The sequence below is a fragment of the Gambusia affinis genome, linkage group LG01 (assembly GCF_019740435.1).
Source record: "Gambusia affinis linkage group LG01, SWU_Gaff_1.0, whole genome shotgun sequence".
Taxonomy (NCBI): domain Eukaryota; kingdom Metazoa; phylum Chordata; class Actinopteri; order Cyprinodontiformes; family Poeciliidae; genus Gambusia; species Gambusia affinis.
The window spans coordinates 21,646,855-21,666,181 of record NC_057868.1 but is presented as its reverse complement, the minus strand read 5'-3'; the positions used below and the strand labels follow the sequence as shown (position 1 = coordinate 21,666,181).

The window sequence follows — 19,327 nt, the reverse complement described above, 5'->3', positions numbered from 1 at the left end:
ATTATGGTTGGGAGCACCGTTAGTTTTCTAACACGTATTGTGTTTCTCATGGCGGCCGGACAGTTTGATTGTGTTTTCATTAGACCAGAACACATTTTGCCTTTGATATTTTTTGTTTTGTTTTCTTCTGTTGGAGTGCACGACTAATGCATGTCCTCACAACACTCACCACTATAGTGACTTGGTGCCTCCCAGTAAGCCTCTGCTTGCCCACCCTGTCAGTTTAAGTAGTCTTGGTAAGTCTGAGGTTATGATGGATAAATACTCTCCAACAAACCACTGAGGCCTTTACAGCCCAGCTGGATTTATACTGAGGTTAAATAACACAGGTAAATGTTTGCACTGGATATTTTATAGGAGTCTTGAACTAAAGATGGTCAATACACATACTGCCACCCTTTTTAAATTATTGTATGATGGTCTTCATTTAAGATCTGATGGCAGAGTGCCATTTTATAGCACAGTCAAGAAACTATCTTATTTTCTGTTGTTGTAAAAATTATATATTTATCAAAAATAAAAGAAATTTGACTTCACATGATAGCCGTATGAAATTAGTGTCTTTCTCTTTTAGAAGCTTTTCCAACGCTCTTTTTCAGGACGTAATCAAACCCATGTTTCTCCATGATGCTGTTTTACGATCGTTCTTAGAAGCGTTGGATCGGTTCCACCAGGTGTTTGTTAATCACTACTGCGGCTTGTCTGATGGAGGTGTGTCAGGAGAAATTGTTGAGTGTCGAGGTGAGGCCCAACAGATTTACTTTCACAAGCAGAGGGCTGTTCTGTGTGGGAGCATCTGCAAGGTGGAGCTTTGCCACAACACAAGCAAAGAGACTTCAGTTTGTCTTTGAGTCAGAGTTTTCTGTTTAATTAAGCTTTTGATGAAAGTTTAAAACAGTGTCACAACTTGACTCATTTAAATCTTTCTCAAAGTTATATCTCTTATAATCATTTTCTATTTTTTAACTCCAGTTCAGCTCTTCCGGTATAAAAAACCAACTCTGAATAGAGGAGAATTTCATCTCCATGCCTTCCTCTCTCTGTTGTGGTGTGAGGTTCAAGTGCCCAGATTTCTCCACATTTTTGAAGAACTGTTTGAGGATTAAAATTAAATTAGGTTTTGGTTTGGGGCAAATAGAGATAATCTGTCAGCATGCGTCTTTTAATTTGATTCTTATACAAAACTGTCATTTTTAAGAAGCTTTTTTTGTATTTGGTGAGACATTGTGTTGACAATTTTACCTTGGAATAAGTCTTGTTTAATTTATTTTTTATTCTGAGTGATCTCAAAAATCATTTTGCACACACCTCTTAGTCTAGGTGATAAAACAAAACAATTGACCAATTAATGGCACACATTTGATACAAATTATTTCCGTACAATATATATTGCATCTTTTAACAGCTTGTGAGCATTTACATTTTGTATATAGTCCCACTATATCTCACCTCAGAAACTGAAGGAGAGGATGGACAGAGAAACACTCAGATAAAATCAGTTTTTCAGTAGTAAACTAGATTATTAATATTAGCAATTAGAAGAAGATGCTTAAGAGGTAACCACTGTAAATTTACTGCGCTGCACATCTTCTTCAGCATGAAGCGAAGATGATTTAAACAAAACCATGAAATTAAAACCACCTGATGCTGGAACAGATCATATGTCAGATCTCCATTATGTTTCATTGAAAACTTTACCTCTGGGACATATTTAATCGTGGATTTCTCATACAGTACCCAGTCTCAACACATATTTAAGTATAACAGAGTAGCAACCACACAGTATTGAATATTGCTGTGTTATTTAACGGGTATTTCATTGCCTGTCATGAACAGAATAGCTTTCCTGTCTTTCTTTGGGCACATGAAGTTACATAAAGCTTCATGGCAATGAGTCAAGCTGTTTCTGGCTGCCAACAAGCGGTACAGTATATCTGCTAAAGTTTGCTGTGACCTACTTTGTCAAATGTGAAGTTTAGAGATAGCTTACTGTAAAAGTGTGGTCTTGTTTTTTTTCTTCTCTGATTGAGTTTTCTGCAACTGACTTTTGCAACAGCTTTTGAGCAAATATAAAAGAGTTTTCTAGTTGCTCTGTTGGGTTGACAATGTCTAATCTTTTAAGATGTAGCAAATAGCAATGTGCCTTAAGGAAAACATTTTAAAAAGGCTTCATCCCTGTTAGTCTGTCAGCACATAAATCAGAATCATATAATTGAAATGATGAACACTGTTTAACTCAATTGTGTCAGTCACAGTTAAAATGGAAATGCAGCATTGGAGTTATTATTGAGGTAATAGACTTCAACCTCCTCATTTTGTCTTGAGGACAGCTGCATCTTTAATTCCTTCATCTGAATAATTTGATGTCAAATTTCTAATAAATTCTATTTATTCAAAAATAATTAGCTACTTTGTAATTCTATCCGAATGGCAAATAAACTCTTACACATCGATTAGATCCTTTTATTTCCTCCTCAGTATTCAGACAGGATCTGGTTTCTATGGCTCTGCTAGCTGTGCTTATCTTTTCCCACCTACCACGGCCCTCTGACCTCCACCACACCCCACATACAAACACACAGCATGCGCTTCATGCTGACCTACCTCAGCAACACAGAGATTCCTCAACTCGCCAGATATAACTTCACCACAGCTTGTTTGGTGTCATTTGTTCTTTAGTTTTAGTTCTGTTTGTTAAGTTTTGCACACAAAACAGTATCTGATGGAATGTCCCACAAATACAAGGACACATTGTGTCGTGGACAGGTCATAATGAAGGCCATCAGTTCTGCTCAATATTGAGGATTCAGAGAAATCCCTATGAAAATTTTAGCCGATATCAATATCCGATAAGTATATTGTGCTATGCCCGATAATAGATATCATGCTATACTTGTTTAGTACACTTTTGAGACTGTGAAAAAAGGACCACACCGTGTACGCTGCTTCAGTTAACCATGGCCACAGTTTTGTGCTTCATTCCCGTCACATGACTGTACAAACACCACACGGACATCCATTTGCCTCTCTTTAAACACAAATGATGAAAACTAACATTGGTTGCTGATATCAGCTCCGTTTTTTTTTTCAAACCGATACTGTTAAAAAAAATTGACTGATATCAATATTGATGCCAAAATATCATGCATCCCTAACAAAAAAACTCTTTTTGGCTGTAACACGAGGCTTGGGCGAAATGGCATATGGTCATAAACAAATCTTTTTCCTATATGTTTTTCTTTATTTCTCCAGTTCTTTTTCACATAAAGAAGCAAAACTTTTCTTTTACCAAAGGCACACACCTTGGTAAAAGCTACTTTTATATGTGTTGCCCTCATTTCATTGTTAGCAGTAGGTCGGAGAAACTCCAATGAGTGAGGCAAGTGTGATTTTCTTCTACAGAAAGGTGAAGCTTTCAAAGGATCCTTAAACTCTTAAAAGCTCTCTGCCTCGCTCTTTATGTTTCTTCCTGGCATGTTTTGCTTTTTTTGTCTTCTCTCCAGCAGCGCCTTCAATCAGTGGGTCATCTTGACCTTTTTTCCCCTCCTTCTGAAGTGATTTTTAAAATGTTTCTCCAACTCGGTTTTTCTCTTTGTGTATTCAGGAAATGTGGTGTGCAGCTGGAGAATAAGTTAAAGACGAAGCCTTTTAATACAAACACAGATCCCTACACTTTTCTTTAGCGTTCTGAAATGATGTGTTGGAGTTGATGAGTACAGTCCTCATGTTTTGGTTCATGTAAATTTGCTACCTCACATAAACCTTCTCACTTGTTAAAAAGCTTCAGACATTTGGATCATTAGTTTCAGTCTGTACTTTTCCAGAGAAAATCTGAGAATAAACAGACAGAGATATGGCAGCTGGGTTTTTAACCTTGGACTGGTCCGAGACCCATTCAGGATCACATGAGTTCAGCTGGTCATGATTGCACTCCAAATGAAATGTCTGTCCATATGTCGAGAGCCTGTTGCCATTATAACCTTTAAACTTTGGTGCAACTTCCTATAAACCTCTGTTTATTTTCATTGTACTGTAACTTTTTGATCATCTAGACCTTTTTCTACATATAAGATTGAGCTAGATTTCTTATGATCTACACATAAACGACTAACCAGCGTTTATTCTACTCTCGCACATTCACTATCTCCAACAGTGATAGTGAACAGAGCAAGAGACCAGAAATGGACCATTTACCAGTATCTTGGTATACCAGTTTCGCCTTAGCAAAATCACTAATCATTACAAGTTTTAAGCTTCTCCAGTCTACAGACGAGAGTATATTTCTCCATATACTCCCAAATATCAGATGAATTGTCGATATGTTGAAGAATAAAAAAAGAAACAGTACAACTTGAGACAATTTACCTCAGTTCTCAAGTGGTTGAATTCAGTAATTGTAGAAATAACTAGCAATGTAATTGTGATTTGATGTGAAAAAACAAGCAAAAGAAAAATGAACTATGGCTACACAGAACAACTCTTAACTGTACTTTCGAAATTATAGACAATAAATTTAAAATGTGTGTCATTCATCACTTTTATTCAGGTAACACTGTTTGAAGTTGGGCTAACAGTAGCATGTCTGACTGTAGCCATACTTCTGTGTTTCAGGCGCATGCAGTGTGGCCATGCTGAGAGAGCAGCCGCCGTGGGGCTAGGATGTCTGACGATGAAGAGGAACAGCTGAACGAGAGGAAGAGTGAAAGAGAGATCTGCTTCGTCAGTGATTATGGAAGTGATGAAAAAGGGTTTCGTGGTGAGTTAATATGATAGATTAATCTGATCTCGTCTTATGTGTACTCACAACTAAGTAAGAGGGATGAATAAATTAACTGTAAATTAGCTATGTTTTTAGGCGGACCAGAGTTTGCTTTTTTGATCTTCATCAGAGTTCATTTGGTCAGTCACGCCTCCCAAACAAACCTGACTTTCTAGTCAGACTAGAGTTTGATTAAAGCAGACTAAACAGGGCTGGTGTGAATGCACCCTAAGTCTTCATGGCATTAATGATTTAGGAGGTTTAATAACTTGTGTTTGCAGACTGTGGAGACCTTTGGGCCTCTGATCATTATGAGTAACTATTAGATAACCCTTCTAAATTTACAGATTACTTGTATTTTTCCACCCAGGCTGAACAGACCTGTGAACATCTCAAGTACTCCTAACAAACCTCCTGTTTCTCACTGTCCTCTCTCTCTCACATGCAAACAGAGCAGCACACACACACAGACCGTACGTGTTGTCCTCATTACATTTTACAGCAGTACTCTGGCACATGTCAAGTTGCTTTGGTGGATGCTGCAGAATTCCATTGACCCTGAAATCAATTGCTGCTGCAATTGATTATTGCAACAGCGTCTTCACAGGTCTGTCCAACAAATCAATCAAACAGCTGCAGCTGATCCAGAATGCTGCTGCTCGTGTTCTCACTAAAACCAGGAAGATAGAGCACATAACACCAGTTTTAAAGTCTCTCCACTGGCTCCCTGTCGCTCAAAGAATAGACTTTAAAATACTGTTGTTAGTTTATAAATCACTGAATGGTTTAGCACCAAATACATTAAAGATTTGCTGCTGTTGTATCAACCTTCCAGAACTCTCAGGTCTTCTGGTTCTGGTTCTGCTCTGCATCCCCAGAACCAGAACCAGATGAGGAGAAGCAGCATTTAGCATCTATGCACCACAAATCTGGAACAAACTTCCAGAAAATTGTAAAACAGCTGAAACACTGACTTCCTTTAAATCTCGACTAAAAACCCACTTGTTTAGGATTGTATTTGAAACGTAATCAATTACAAATTTATTGATGGAACTTGACTTAATGTCGTGTTTTGATTATTGATTCTATGTTGCATTGTGTTTCTGTGTTTGATTTGATGTAAAGCACTTTGAAATGCCTTGCTGCTGAAATCTGCTATACAAATAAAATTTGATTTGATTTTGATTTGAAACTGTCACTGCATGAAAAGTGGGATTTTCGACAGCTATTGACACCTAGCACTGCGTTGAGGGCTATTGGCGAGAGGTTTTTGTCAGAATGGGAAATTGTAGGGAACTGCAAAGAATTGTTGCCCTACCACCCCCTCCCTTTGGGCCTAGGTGAGGCTTTCATATTTAAAAGACGTTGCTGGGAGCCATGCAAATGCAAATCAACTCTTGAGCACCGGCCTTTCTGACTGTCCTTCCTGTTGTAGTTCATCCATTTTCCCTTCTGTGCACCACCCATGTCTGTTTACCAGTTCCAGGACCCCACCAAAACCCTTCAGTGTTATTACCTTGAGAAATAATGAGATGTGTTTAAGTATAAAACAGGCATTAATGCCGAAAATGTTCTAATGTTACAAGTCATACAAATGGAACAAATGCAGAGGGACATTCACCATCCAGCGTTTGGCCACACTTAGCTCACCTTTGGAATGTAACCAGGAGTGCAAAGTACAATTTTTAGGGTAAATCTGATGATACATTGTCAACATTGCATGTTTGTCAAGCTCATCCGAGATTGTGTGGTGGAACGCAGAGGTGAAAACACTGAGCTTTACATAATGCGCATCAGTTGTGTCATCATGTGACAAAGTTCCAATCATTTCCACATGTAAAATATCGGTCATGTTCATAGCATTAAAATATATCTTACAGGCGTTTTAGTTTTGGTTTAATTGATTATGTAAAAACAGAATATACAGCTTTACATACAATAGACTTTTGTTGAACGTGATCTTACTTTGACATTCCACCCAGCTGTAGATTTATCATGCATAACTGATAATCACCCTTTGTATAATTGTCCAAAGAGCAGAATGTGTAACAGATATATTTTCTAGTTTAAAGATTAAAATTTTAATAATTGGAAAAAAATAAATAGTCATAAGTGATGCAAAAAAAGGCTGTTTTCACTACTAACTAATTGTTTTTATTGAAAATTACAAGCAGCTGTTGTAGAAAATGTATAAAAACCATTTCATGTCCAGGTGCAGTGCCACGCTCAAGTATGCCTACTGTAGCCCTGGAACTTTTATGTGGACTTTTGAAGACAAACCAATAAAAAAATAAATCTATATCAAGCATCTCAAAGACCATTCCCACCCATCACTTTGAATAGAAAGGGTTTAGACCCGACGCATGCTTATGTCTACCAATTTCTGAATATAACCAGCAAAGGAATGTGATTTCAGCTTCAAGAAGAAACCTAAAAGAACTGTCTTCATTGTGAAACATTGTGGTGGCAGCAATATGCTGAATGGAGGTTCGTCCACAGCAAGAACAGAGAAGCCAGTCAGATTTGATGGAAATATGGAAGGAGCTAAATGCAGAGCAATGCCAGAAGAAAACCAGTTATTTTCTGAAAAAGACTTGAGAATGGGATAGGTTCACCTTCCAGAAGTCAGGTTTGACTATTTTAAAAAGACTGACATCCAACTGTTTGATATAAAATGCTGTATTTCCGTGTAACTTCCTGTTTAGGCTTGTTTGTATTTTGCTCCCTTCAACTAAGCAAGCCTGTTCAGAGGACATATTATGGGCTTTCCTCAGTGTGTGTCGAAAGGGGAGGATCTACATGCTCATCTTCACTGTTAGACTTTTTATTGTAATTTTACAGTAACTTACTGGCAACACTGTTGCCAGTAAGTTACTGTAGAATGGTAATTACAGTACCTTACTGGCAACAGTGTTGCCAGTAAGTTGCCAGCAAGGTACTGTAATTACCATTCTACAGTACCTTACTGGCAACAGTGTTGCCAGTAAGTTACTGTAATCACCATTCTACAGTAACTTACTGGCGACTTACTGGCAACAGTGTTGCCTGTAAGTTACTGTAATTGACATTCTACAGTAACTTACTGGCAACAGTGTTGCCTGTAAGTTACTGTAATTGACATTCTACAGTAACTTACTGGCAACTTACTGGCAACAGTGTTGCCTGTAAGTTACTGTAATTGACATTCTACAGTACCTTACTGGCAACAGTGTTGCCAGTAGGTTACTGTGATCACCATTCTACGGTACCTTTACTGTTATGATATTTCACAGTTAATTTTTACTGTGAGTGTGCTTTGCAGTTATGACTGCTTTACTGTAAATGCAGTTTATAGCATAAAACTGTAAATGTATTTTATAGTAAAGCTGGTCTACTGTAAACTTGTTTCACAACATAATGTCAGTTTTACTGTAAATTAAAGTTTACATTTTTTAATACAAGAATATTTTACCATAAACCGAAAAGTTTCACAAAAGAAATTTTAGTCCAAGTACTGTGAATAAAAACAGGTATTTATTTTCAGCAGATTTGTTGAAATAAAATCCATTTATATATTCGCAATGTCATAAAGAACAATGTCGCAATACAATATAATGTGCTATAAAACAACAAAACCATAGAACACACTACAGGTCATGTCAATATTTTTATGGCACATGTATGTAGCAACATGAACATGTGTGCATCAAGTACCAGCCATAAACTATTAAAGACTGACTTTTAAAAAATATATAGAATATACTTCATTTAAAAAACCAGCAGAGGCTGCATTGTCAGAAAGCAGTTAACAGTAGCTTAAATGTGCTCTGTTACACAATACATCACAGTAACAGTGCAAGTGCGATAATGTACTATATGGTAGGCATTCATATCAATAAATATTGTTATATCAGATGCATTTCCTACATCAGAAGAACTTTTATTCCATTTGTCAAACAAAATCAGTGAGATCCATCTTGTGGAAGCTGAACTGTAAAGAATAAGACAGACGATGTGGGAGGTCATGAGATGGTCAGGAAGTTATCTACATTTTCAAATCGACAGGAAGGCTGACAAATTAAGCTGACTGACAATGTCCAAATGCATAAAATCATTGGCATAAAGCAGCATTAAGTTGATAATTTCTTTAAAAAAAAAATCAATTACACTGAAGTGATAATAGAAGCTGCATAAAGAATGAGCAGGACTGGCTTCACTTCAGGTTTTTGGATTGTTTATGGCAAAAGCAGTCAGTCTTCACTAATTCAAACGATTGCGTACTGTATTGAGACCCTGCAAATGTCCCCAAGGAGACGATGAAGTACAACATGTCATAACAATCTTTTCAGTCATTTTGTTGGTGCTGATGGATTACTGCAAAGGTGTGCCTAATAAACTGAAAACTGCATAATATAAAAAAAAAACACCTCAATTAAACGACTACACACTTATACATTTCTGTGATTTAGTAAGAGATGCAGCGACATCCACTTTTTACCACGGACACAGAAAAGATGCAGGCTACTCTAAAGGGCTATTGTGTAGGAATCACATGCCATTTATAAATAATCATTAAAATCATATTAAAAAGGCTAAAGTAAAGTCAGAACATGCAAGATAGGAGGAAAAGACAATAAAATAATAAACATTTGGTAAAATGCTTACATAGTTGGAAGTCCTCTATTCAAATTCAGCGAGTCGTTGAAGGAAGGTGTTGATCCGGGAGTTGACACTGACTACTTTCCTCTTGACAAGACTTCCCGTCTTGCAGCTTGTACTGACTTTGGCTGTGCATTTGGTACCAACATCTGGATTGATCCTCACAAAAAATCTTTTAACAGAAATAAAATATATTAATTGTATTTTTTAAAATGAAGACATACAATACAGCAATCAGCTATGGATCTTCATCATCAGTCAAACTGTCATTAAATTTAATTCATAAATGGTTTGGTGTAGAGTACTTACCGTTGTATCATCTCCAGCGTGGTGGATGCTGACTCCTGATACTCCAGATTGAAGTCATAATATGACCCAAAAAAGACAGCAAGGACGCTGGCAAAGTCATGTAGTTGCTCAGGTTCGAAAAATACCTTCTCCTCCATACTGACCATCCACCGGGTTGCACACATCAAGCTATTTCCTAAAATAGACAAACCCTTGTCAGGCTAACGCTAGTGAGTAAAAGTACAGACTACCATAACTATTACATAGATTGCTACAAAAAATTATAGTGATAGAAAATATTCCTCTTACCAAGCATGATTACCCTTGGTGTAGTAGGTACGGTCATTTCCATCTCAACAGACATCTTGGAGGAAGATACCTTTGAAACATAAAAGGAAAACTCTTAAATATGAATTACTGGTAGTAATTTATATTTAAAGGGCCAGTTCACCCAGATTACAACAGGTTTTTGAGAACCTCACCCCGGAGACTAGACTAGACTTTACCCCTACATCCTGCTACCACTCTGAAACAGAGGATGTGAATGACAGTTTGTGAGGCTAAATGCATTTTTTAAAGCATTACATTCCACAAATACAGTATCTGAATGGCTAAGTACAATATGGGTTAACAAAATGTTTGTGATTTGGGTGAAGTGATACCTTTAACAAATTAATTGAACAATTCTGATTTAAGATGTGTGTTTTAAGTTAAGAGTCGATATAAAATTACATCAACCAAGATGAAGATTGAGTCCTCTTTTTCTTCTAAATGTTTTATTTTTCTCTGACGGAAGTAGGACATTGCTCTATTCCACAACGAAACCGATAATTAGCTGTGTGTTGATGTTTCTTCACATGAGTACAAAATTCTCTAAATTCTGAAGTACAAATGCTGCAGAATTTACACCTGTACATAGTTGCACCTGTTAGTACTGACTTAACTTTAAATTTGCAAGAGCATGGTTTAAACAGGTGAACAGTCCTTATATGGAACCAGGCTTGGAAATTAACTTTTTTGTCCACCTGCCACTGTGGCTGAACCAACTCAAAAAATAACAGAAACCACTTGAATGTTTTCCACCTTTGTCCTCATTTACAGACTCTTATACACTATGTTGGCGATGTAATGATACTTTAGCAGGCTAACTAGCTGTAGCAAGCTCAAAGTTATAGATTAGGTTAGCTGCTCCTCTAAATTTCCAGATTATTTTGTGGCTTCAAATATGTTTGAAGAGCTGTCTTTTTACCTGTTGTCTTGTCTTTTCAAGAGTTGAAGCTATGTTAGCACTCAGCAGGACAAAACTGCACAGCCACTTGGAGGGAAAAAGCTTGGGAGTTTAAAAAAAGTCATCTGACAAAAAGAAAAAAAAGAACAACGTTAGAATTCATCCTTGTTGACCTAGCTAATCTGCACTCTTAACATTTGCAAGGTCATGGTTTAAACAAATGAACAGTTATTAGATGTATTTTTTTTAAAAAGGGGGCGGGGGGATCAATTATCCGTTAACGTTATATTGTTCGACAAATGATGTAACAACAATGCTAACAGACACTCAGCACTGAGCTTATCTCAACCCAAAGCTAGTCGCTCGAGGAAGATTTAGCGGCAAAAGCCAAGCTAAAACCTTCGGTAAAATTAGCACCTTAGCTAACGTTAATTCCGAACCAGCTCAAAAAATAACACCATCATATTTTTCTATCTTTCACCTCATGCTAAGTGATAGCATTATAGCATGATGCTATAAGTTACGTTAGCTCCATCTAAAATATACATTGGCTTCAAACCAGTGACGTGCGGTGAGATTCATAGCTGGTGAGGCACTGACGTCATCAGAATCAGATTTGCAAATAGATGCATAGATTGACAGCAGTTTACAGGTTATGTAGTCTGAAACAAACCTTTCAGCTCCGGCGTTGGTCTTCCTTTGGTTATTATCTCCTGCTTCGATTGAAAGTCCACTTGAGAAAACTTTTTTAGTGTTGTAATGTAGTCATCCATGTCGAAAGTCGGGATAAGCGAGAGGGAAAAAAAATCACTATCTCTATTATAATCTATCGCTGCACTTGACTTGCTTCCCGAATCGTTTAGCCTAGCTCGCTGTCACTTACTCGGCAGTTGAGGAGTGAACAAGACGAACGTCTGGGATCTTGAGCGCCCCCTGCCATGAGGCAAGAGAACTGCCTGCCTCACCTCGAACCTGTTCTCTGCCGTTTATAATCGCTCATTACACGAAACACGTTACATAAACACAGTTGGTGACAAAAAGCACTGTACATTATATACATAAGCTAAATTATTGGAAATAAGTTCACATATTAAATTTGTTTAAACCATTTTATTGACGCCGTACAGCAACATGCTCTCTCCGCTTAGCAGCCAGCGCAGAGCCAGGGGTTGCGCAATCCAAGGTGAGGCAGAGCTCGCTGCTGCCTCACCGGCATCGCTTCCAAGCATTTGAATGGGAAAATAAGAAAATTCAACGATTTTGAACAAATAAAAATCGAAATTGGTGAAGCTACATGAAAAATAAATATTTTTTAGTACAAACCACCGGATGAATATAACAATTTAAATTACTTTATGATTATATATTTTCTTTCTTTCCATGATGGCAGGTGAGGCACTGCCTCACCTGCCTCCCCTGACCGCACGTCACTGCTTCAAACAGTTTTCTAAGTGTTTTTTTACCTGTCTTGCGAAGAGCTGAAGCAGTGTGAGCCCACAGCGACAGAGCTGCACTTGCACTTGGACGGAAAAAGCTTCGGAGTTTAAAACAAACGTCATCAGAAAAACGTTGGGCAAGCCACCCTTGATGACGTAGCTAGATAAACTGCATATTAATGTTAGCTAGGATGTGAAAAAAACAAAAGTACATGCTCTCTTTCTGCCTTAAAATATGTTAACCACTAAAGGAGTAAAAATACAGAATCAGGGAACCACGATGAAACATCTATGATGACCGTTGGAAATCAAATAGAATTCTTACATGGCCAGCGCAAAGACATTATTAGTGCAGTATCACTACTGCAATGTGTAAACAGTAAATTACAACTTCAAAACATACAGTAAGTTACTGTAATGCTATGTACTATACCCATAATGCAATGCAAATTACAGTAACTAATTGTAAAGATGTTTTATGTTAGTTTACTGGGCATTTTGCGGTATTTAGCTGTAAAAAATACAGTAAAGGCTAACAGTGCAAGATATTATAAATACAGTACCACTACTGCATTGTGTAAACAGTAAATTACTGCAACTTCAAAACATACAGTAAGTTACTGTAATACTATGTCCTTTACCCATAATGCAATGCAAATTACAGTAACTAATTGTAAAGATGTTTTATGTTAGTTTTACTGGGCATTTTGCGGTATTTAGCTGTAGAAAATACAGCAAAGGCTAACAGTGTTCCTTGCTTTGCAAGTCTATTTTATTCCGGTGACATCATCCGCCCCCCCACAGTCTCCTACGTCTGTCCCATGGTTGCTATGACAACTGTCACCAGGATGCCAACCCCCTTCATGGCAATGACTTCCTCCTGGTTAAATGTCCCCATTTCTATCTTTTATCCCATGTTTTCTTCTTTTATTCACCTTTAAACACGGTGTTCTCCAAACTCATCACCATAAATTTGTCTTCATGCTCCCAATGATTGCTTCGCCATTTTTGGATCGCTAAAGTTAACTTGCTGGGACTTCCAACTCTTCTACTGTCCCTCAGTTTTATCTTTGTTTAATTTGCATACAAACATTATTAACAAAAAAAAAAGGGATTACATTTGAGAAAGAGTAGCGTTTGCAAACCTAGGAATTAAAAACCACTGGGCTAAAATGTTACATCCTTACACGACATTGCTAAAACACCTCACTTCGGATTATTTCTGTATGACTTCAATGTCCTCTGCAGCATTTCTATAAAATATACTGAATGAGTTTTAAATAAACCTGAAAAAGAAATAACAGTTTTTAATTTCAATGAATATGTTTTCTCCTACAGAGATTTAGGTTGTCATGGTTATAACTGGCACAGACATTAACCAGCTGTAAATATCCACATGTTAGGGCCATTCACTTCCTACAAAGTTGCATGCAATATGAAATGGTCTAGAACAATAAGCTTTCAAGGATGTCTGAAGGTCTTCAACTATTTTTATTTTTATTTTTTGTGGTTGTCATCTTTTGGACTGCATGTTTTTCTTTGTTATCTTAGTGGAGTAGAATAAGGCACATGCATACCGGATATTTATGTGAAAAAGCTGTTTCACTGCACAAAATATAAAAAAAAAAAAGAAAGACTCTGAGGTGGACCAGAAAATATCCTCCAAGTAAGAAATATTTGCAGGACAGATTTCACATTTTAATGGCATTTTACTTACTTTAATTATTTCTGTACTACTGAACAAAATTTAAATCCCTAAATAACCGGGGGGATTACCATGGTGTGCTCGTTCGGAATGAAAATTTGTTAACACATTTAACAAATTTAAATGTGTTAAATTTTTACTTCTTCAATTTAAAATGTGCAAAATTTATACATTTTAAATTAAAATAGTTTAAATGTCTATTTTTTTTCTACAATTGGTCACTTTGCAGTTCATAAAGTTGGCAATAGGTAGAAGAATCAACAACAGTAGGAAGACTGCTGGGAATAAAACCACTGCTGATATATTACCCAATAAAATAGTTTATCGCCTTCCAAAGTGTTTTTGTCATTTTAAAATCTTATTACTTTAGTTTCAATGTACCACTCGATGGTGCAAAATAAAAGCACTTTACGCTACAGGGAAAAAATTCTAACAAAAACAAAAATGCAAACAGTGCATAAAAGGAAAAAGAATGCATGCAAACTCTAAGCTTGTAACAGCTGGGCAGCACTGAATCTGTGCCCTTATAAGTGAGGCCATTTGTAAAAAAAAAAAAAAAAAGTGACATTGAGAAATGGACTTGGCATTGGACTTCTAAAATAAAATTGCTCTGCAAACTCCAACTCGATGCTGCTGTAATACTGGGTCAGGTGAACGTGTCTGCAAAAGAACACACTGAGGAGTGTATACAGCCTGCTGTTGTCTCTGCACAGTTCAGATTGTTGTGAGCTCTGTGTCTCTGCACATGCACGCGTTGACTCCAGAGAGGAGGACAGTAATAGTCTGTTAATTAGCCTGTTGCTCCCCTGCCTGTGTTGTGTGGGCGTCGCCAAGCAGAGCACATTCACGTTCGTTCGAGCTGAAGAAAAACAACTAAACATGTTTCCTCCCACGAATGCTAGCGACACCCGGTTGTTTATTAATCTGCGAAATGCATCAACTTGTCAGCTTTAGTTGAAAGTGCGCAAGCTGCTTTAACAAGAAGTTATTCTTATAAAGCCACATAGATTAGCAGGTGATATTAAGCTAACTGCTCAAGTTAACCGCTTTATGCATCTTCTTTCCATGTTTTCAGCAATCTAATTTAAAAAAAATAAAATATAGGACTCTGATGGTCTGCTCCAAACAGTAAGCAAAGGACATCCGGTGAACTAGATGAGGATTTAGGAACCCTTAACAGATCTTATTATTTCACCATCTGTCTTGAGTTCGCTCCATTTTCAAGCACAATCTCTACCGATGAATCTACCCACGACTTACCTCCAGAGATCTGTTCTGTCTTCAGCAGAGACATCAAATAACTTGCTGCACAGTGGCACTCCTGGTGCGTTTTTCCTGAGATTTTCCTGCCAGCCGGTCGCACAGACTTTCAGTCATTGCCACATCACACCTGCGGTGAAAACGTGCTCCTTCTTCTGCCAGTTGACAGTTCTCACTATCTTGCTTGATGGCTCAAAGGAAAGTAAGCAGCAAGTTGACTTTAACATCCCTTGCTGCTTCAGTCTTTTCAGAAATCACTCACAGATGGTCTGATGCTTGTTAAATCCAGGCCATACATCTACACATCTCTGCCAAATTCAAGGTTTTTATGACAAACATATTAAATTATTCGCATATCATCCGAAAAATATATAATGGTGTTATAAAGATTTTAAAAATACAAACTTAAACATACCCCAACAACCTTTAAGCCAATGCTTTTCTAAAATACTGTTTAGTAAAAGGTCTGTCAGCATCTTCCTTATACAAGTTCTCCCAATCTGCAACCACACAAAATGGGATGCATGAAAAGCAACACACATACTTCCAACATAAGACGGGATTTGAAGTTTCACATGAGATTTTGATACAAAACATCTGGCGGGAGAGGTCACTTAAAAGAAAGTGTCACCATTTTTCTGAATAAATTCAGCTCCATTGTACTCTTTACGATTCCTGATGCCGAATCAAATATTCAAATTTCTAACTGTCTGTAGTTTTCTATGGCAATTTTTCACATCCACGCTCACATGTCCGCTACACTGTTTGTGACGGATCAGCAGGACAGAAAATACGCAAACATTTTAGCAAATCTTCCTAAGCTTTTACTACCACTGTGAGGGCTGATTGCTTTTATGCTCCAGCTCTCCACTGACACAGATTTGGGTTGTTCCTACTGTGTGTATATATCCCTTCTGATATTCTATCTTTGTGTGAGTCTATTTGCCGTTATTATCTGTCATTTTGCTGCTAATGCACAGAAATTACCCCCTTTGTGGGACAATAAAGGACATTTCTATTCAATTCTATTCAAATGCATGTTGGATCCATTATGAACATAGAAAGAAAAGAGAGAGTTTAATCTGAAATAGGATTGTCAACATTCACTGCAAATTTCTGATGATAAATACTTAAATAAAAATCACAGTTGCTACTCTTGTTCTTGCTATATAACCCGTTTTAACCTTTAGATCACACATTTATTATGGCATTAGGATTTATCATTCAGATCCAGTTCCTTGAAGTCTGCTGGGACTAGATGGTAAATCAAAACATTTCATAACATCATTAGTGTGTGTTGATGTGTGCGAGTGACCTGATTAAGGGCTGCACAGAGCGAAGTGTAGGAGGTGATAAAGTAACACCAGCTGGTCCACATACTGGCACACCAGACTGCCAGATAACCCGGTGTGTGTGTGTGTGTAGGAGGGTGTGTGTGCGTGGGGGGGCTCTTGGAGCCGAATCTTGGATGTACAGAGATCAGGTAACAGGCTGACGTCATGTCAGGCTGATAATGAGTTTCAGTAACTCGTCAGCACAACCACCTGTCATTATTGTGCTCAGTCATGTGTTGGCCGTGGCCTTCGAGCTGTTCTGATGTTTACTCACACTTTTATTACTCAAACCGATGCCACTAAGATGGAGCTTGTTATTCTGTTTGTGACGCTTTGCTTCAGCGTTTGTTTTTCATCTCCCAAAAGATGACTGTCAAAAAAACAGCTGTTCTGCAGACTGACAACTTTTTGAAATTGTCTAAGAAATCTTTTTTAAGAAATGGAAATGCCACATGTATTTAGGCTTCTCGTTCCTCGTCCTGCTGTCCTCCATGTTTGAGAATACTTCCTGTTCCAACACGCATCAGAAATGATTGAATTACCTTTTCTGCAGGCCACTAAGTTCACGCTGTCAAACCAGGTGTGTTGAAGGACAACGGGTTCGGAAGACCAGGGTCGATAAACAGATTAGAAGACCTGGACACGGTTTCTAAACTTGGGAAAATACTTTCACTGCTGTCTGTTGAAGAAGCAAAGCTTCCTTTTTGGTAGCAGAGCTTTTAAAGAATAACGACGGATCAGATCTCATTTTATTCCTGAATTTATGTAATTCCTGGTTATGATTAGATGAAAATAATAGCTCTGTTTGCATCAGTTTGCTCAGCAATATTCTAAACCTGCTCATATGACAGGGGAATTTTTAGTGCTAATTAACTACTTGTCCCTTTTTAATTTACAAAAGGATAGTGTTTGTGCTTGATTGAATAATTTTATGAAAGAACTACAAAAGGTTTTAGTAAAAGAGAGAAGTATTTTTTGGGAAGCTGTGTTTTTGTTTTTTTGTTTTTTTTTTCAAAATTATGATATAAATAAATCAAGTGCAAGTGTTCTGGAGAAAGTTCTGATCACATTTGTTTTGCTCAAGATTGAAATGTTTTTTGTGTTTCTTTTTGTCAGCCAGCTATTTATAGGCTTTGCAAAAGCATTGTGTGGAATAGTGAAGCTATTCTTCCCCCCGATACTATACTGAAATTACACAGCAATTATTCCATAATCGAACAAAATGAGCAGTTTAGTATAGTTCAACAATCTCCTGAACTTTTACTTTACAAAAACATTTTCAAACAACTAAATAATATCGTTAAGAAAATTAATAAGTCTAATAAATAATTAATTACACAACGCTCGTTTTTGAACAGTGGGATCCGTTGCTGCTTCTTACAACCTCAAGTTTAATTCCTGCTTCTGACCAGCTGCTTTGTTTGTGTCTGAGGAATCCATGACTCACTCAAAGGAAACTTTATGGGTTTAGTAATTATCAATAGTTTGTTGGCCAAATAAAATGATCTCATAGTCATCACCTGCATCATGTAGAAATGTATTCCCACTGTAAACAGCAGCCAACTGTGTCAAGAAGTAGAATCCTGTTGTTGTAGTTTTTACTTTGTGTTGTTTAAAGAGAAGGTTACAAGACAAAGACTCCAAAGCATATTGTTGAACTATTATTATTTAGAAGTAATAGTTACCCACTGGTGTCCACAGGTAATAGCCTGCTCATTAGGGTAGAAATACAAAAATCTGAATTTGTTGGTAGCTTCTTTTACTAAAACACGTTGGTGCAATGCAGCTAGTTCGTCTGAAATATAGTTTACTCCAATTTTTAGCGTGTTTAACACTGAGGCTTTTTGTGCATTTGCTGAGCAGCAGTCAACAAAGCAACAACATTTTGGGGTAAAAGAAATCTGAATAATAATTTGATTCTTAAAATTGTCTTTAAATCATACATATAACGCAAAAAATAATTTCAGAAACTCAAATACAGCTTGATTTTTTTCTGTATGAATGTCTTATTTAGTTTTTACCTTTGATATTTTGCCATCATATCAATGTGTGGGAAACCAGTGAACATTTTACTTTATTTTAGAGGCATGAATTGAGAGAAAAGTGCAAATCCGACAACATATTTGCATATTTGTGCTGTATTTATGGATAAAAACAGCACAATGTTTATTTTAAAGTATGATTAAGCATTTAAGGTCTACAGGTTGTGCAGTGACAAAAGTCCTTTTCTCAATATCATCAGATATCTTGAAGCCCAGTTCATTTTTATAAAAGTAAAATGTCAGTTCCACAGCAAGAAGAGTCTTTGCACAAGAAGCAGCATTTTAATGCGTTTCTCAGCTGGTAACAACATGTTGGTAATTGAGGGATCCTTAGTTTTCCATGTTACTCTTTCCCAAAACCAAAACCTGTTTACATTTGGTCTTTTTCAGAAATGTCAAAGAAACCTTTAGATTTATAACCTAGTAAAATTTATGCTAATTTTCAACAATGTTGTCTGCAGTGTTCATGTTTTATACATCTTACATTACAGATGATCACATTTCATCCAGATTGTATTGAATCAACATTTGAATGGAGCTTCCAGTTTTTGCCACTGTGCGCAGTGAGTCGTATCAAAAAGTCCAACTATGTAAAATTTATACAAGGATGCTGAGACTTCTTTTTTTCAATAATCAG

The 19,327-nt window shown here is 37.1% G+C and overlaps 1 protein-coding gene across 4 annotated transcripts in view; it reads left to right on the top strand.

Annotated features, from left to right (window-relative positions):
* The window catches only part of LOC122830220 (helicase ARIP4-like), a 70,038-nt gene that overhangs the window by 6,546 nt on the left and 44,165 nt on the right, over positions 1-19,327 (top strand). For all 4 annotated transcript variants that reach the window (XM_044115421.1, XM_044115429.1, XM_044115404.1 and 1 more), the window contains one exon: positions 4,612-4,756. In XM_044115421.1, coding sequence (XP_043971356.1) covers positions 4,660-4,756 — 97 coding nt within the window. In that variant the 5' untranslated portion in view covers positions 4,612-4,659. The remainder of the gene's footprint in view (positions 1-4,611; positions 4,757-19,327) is intronic.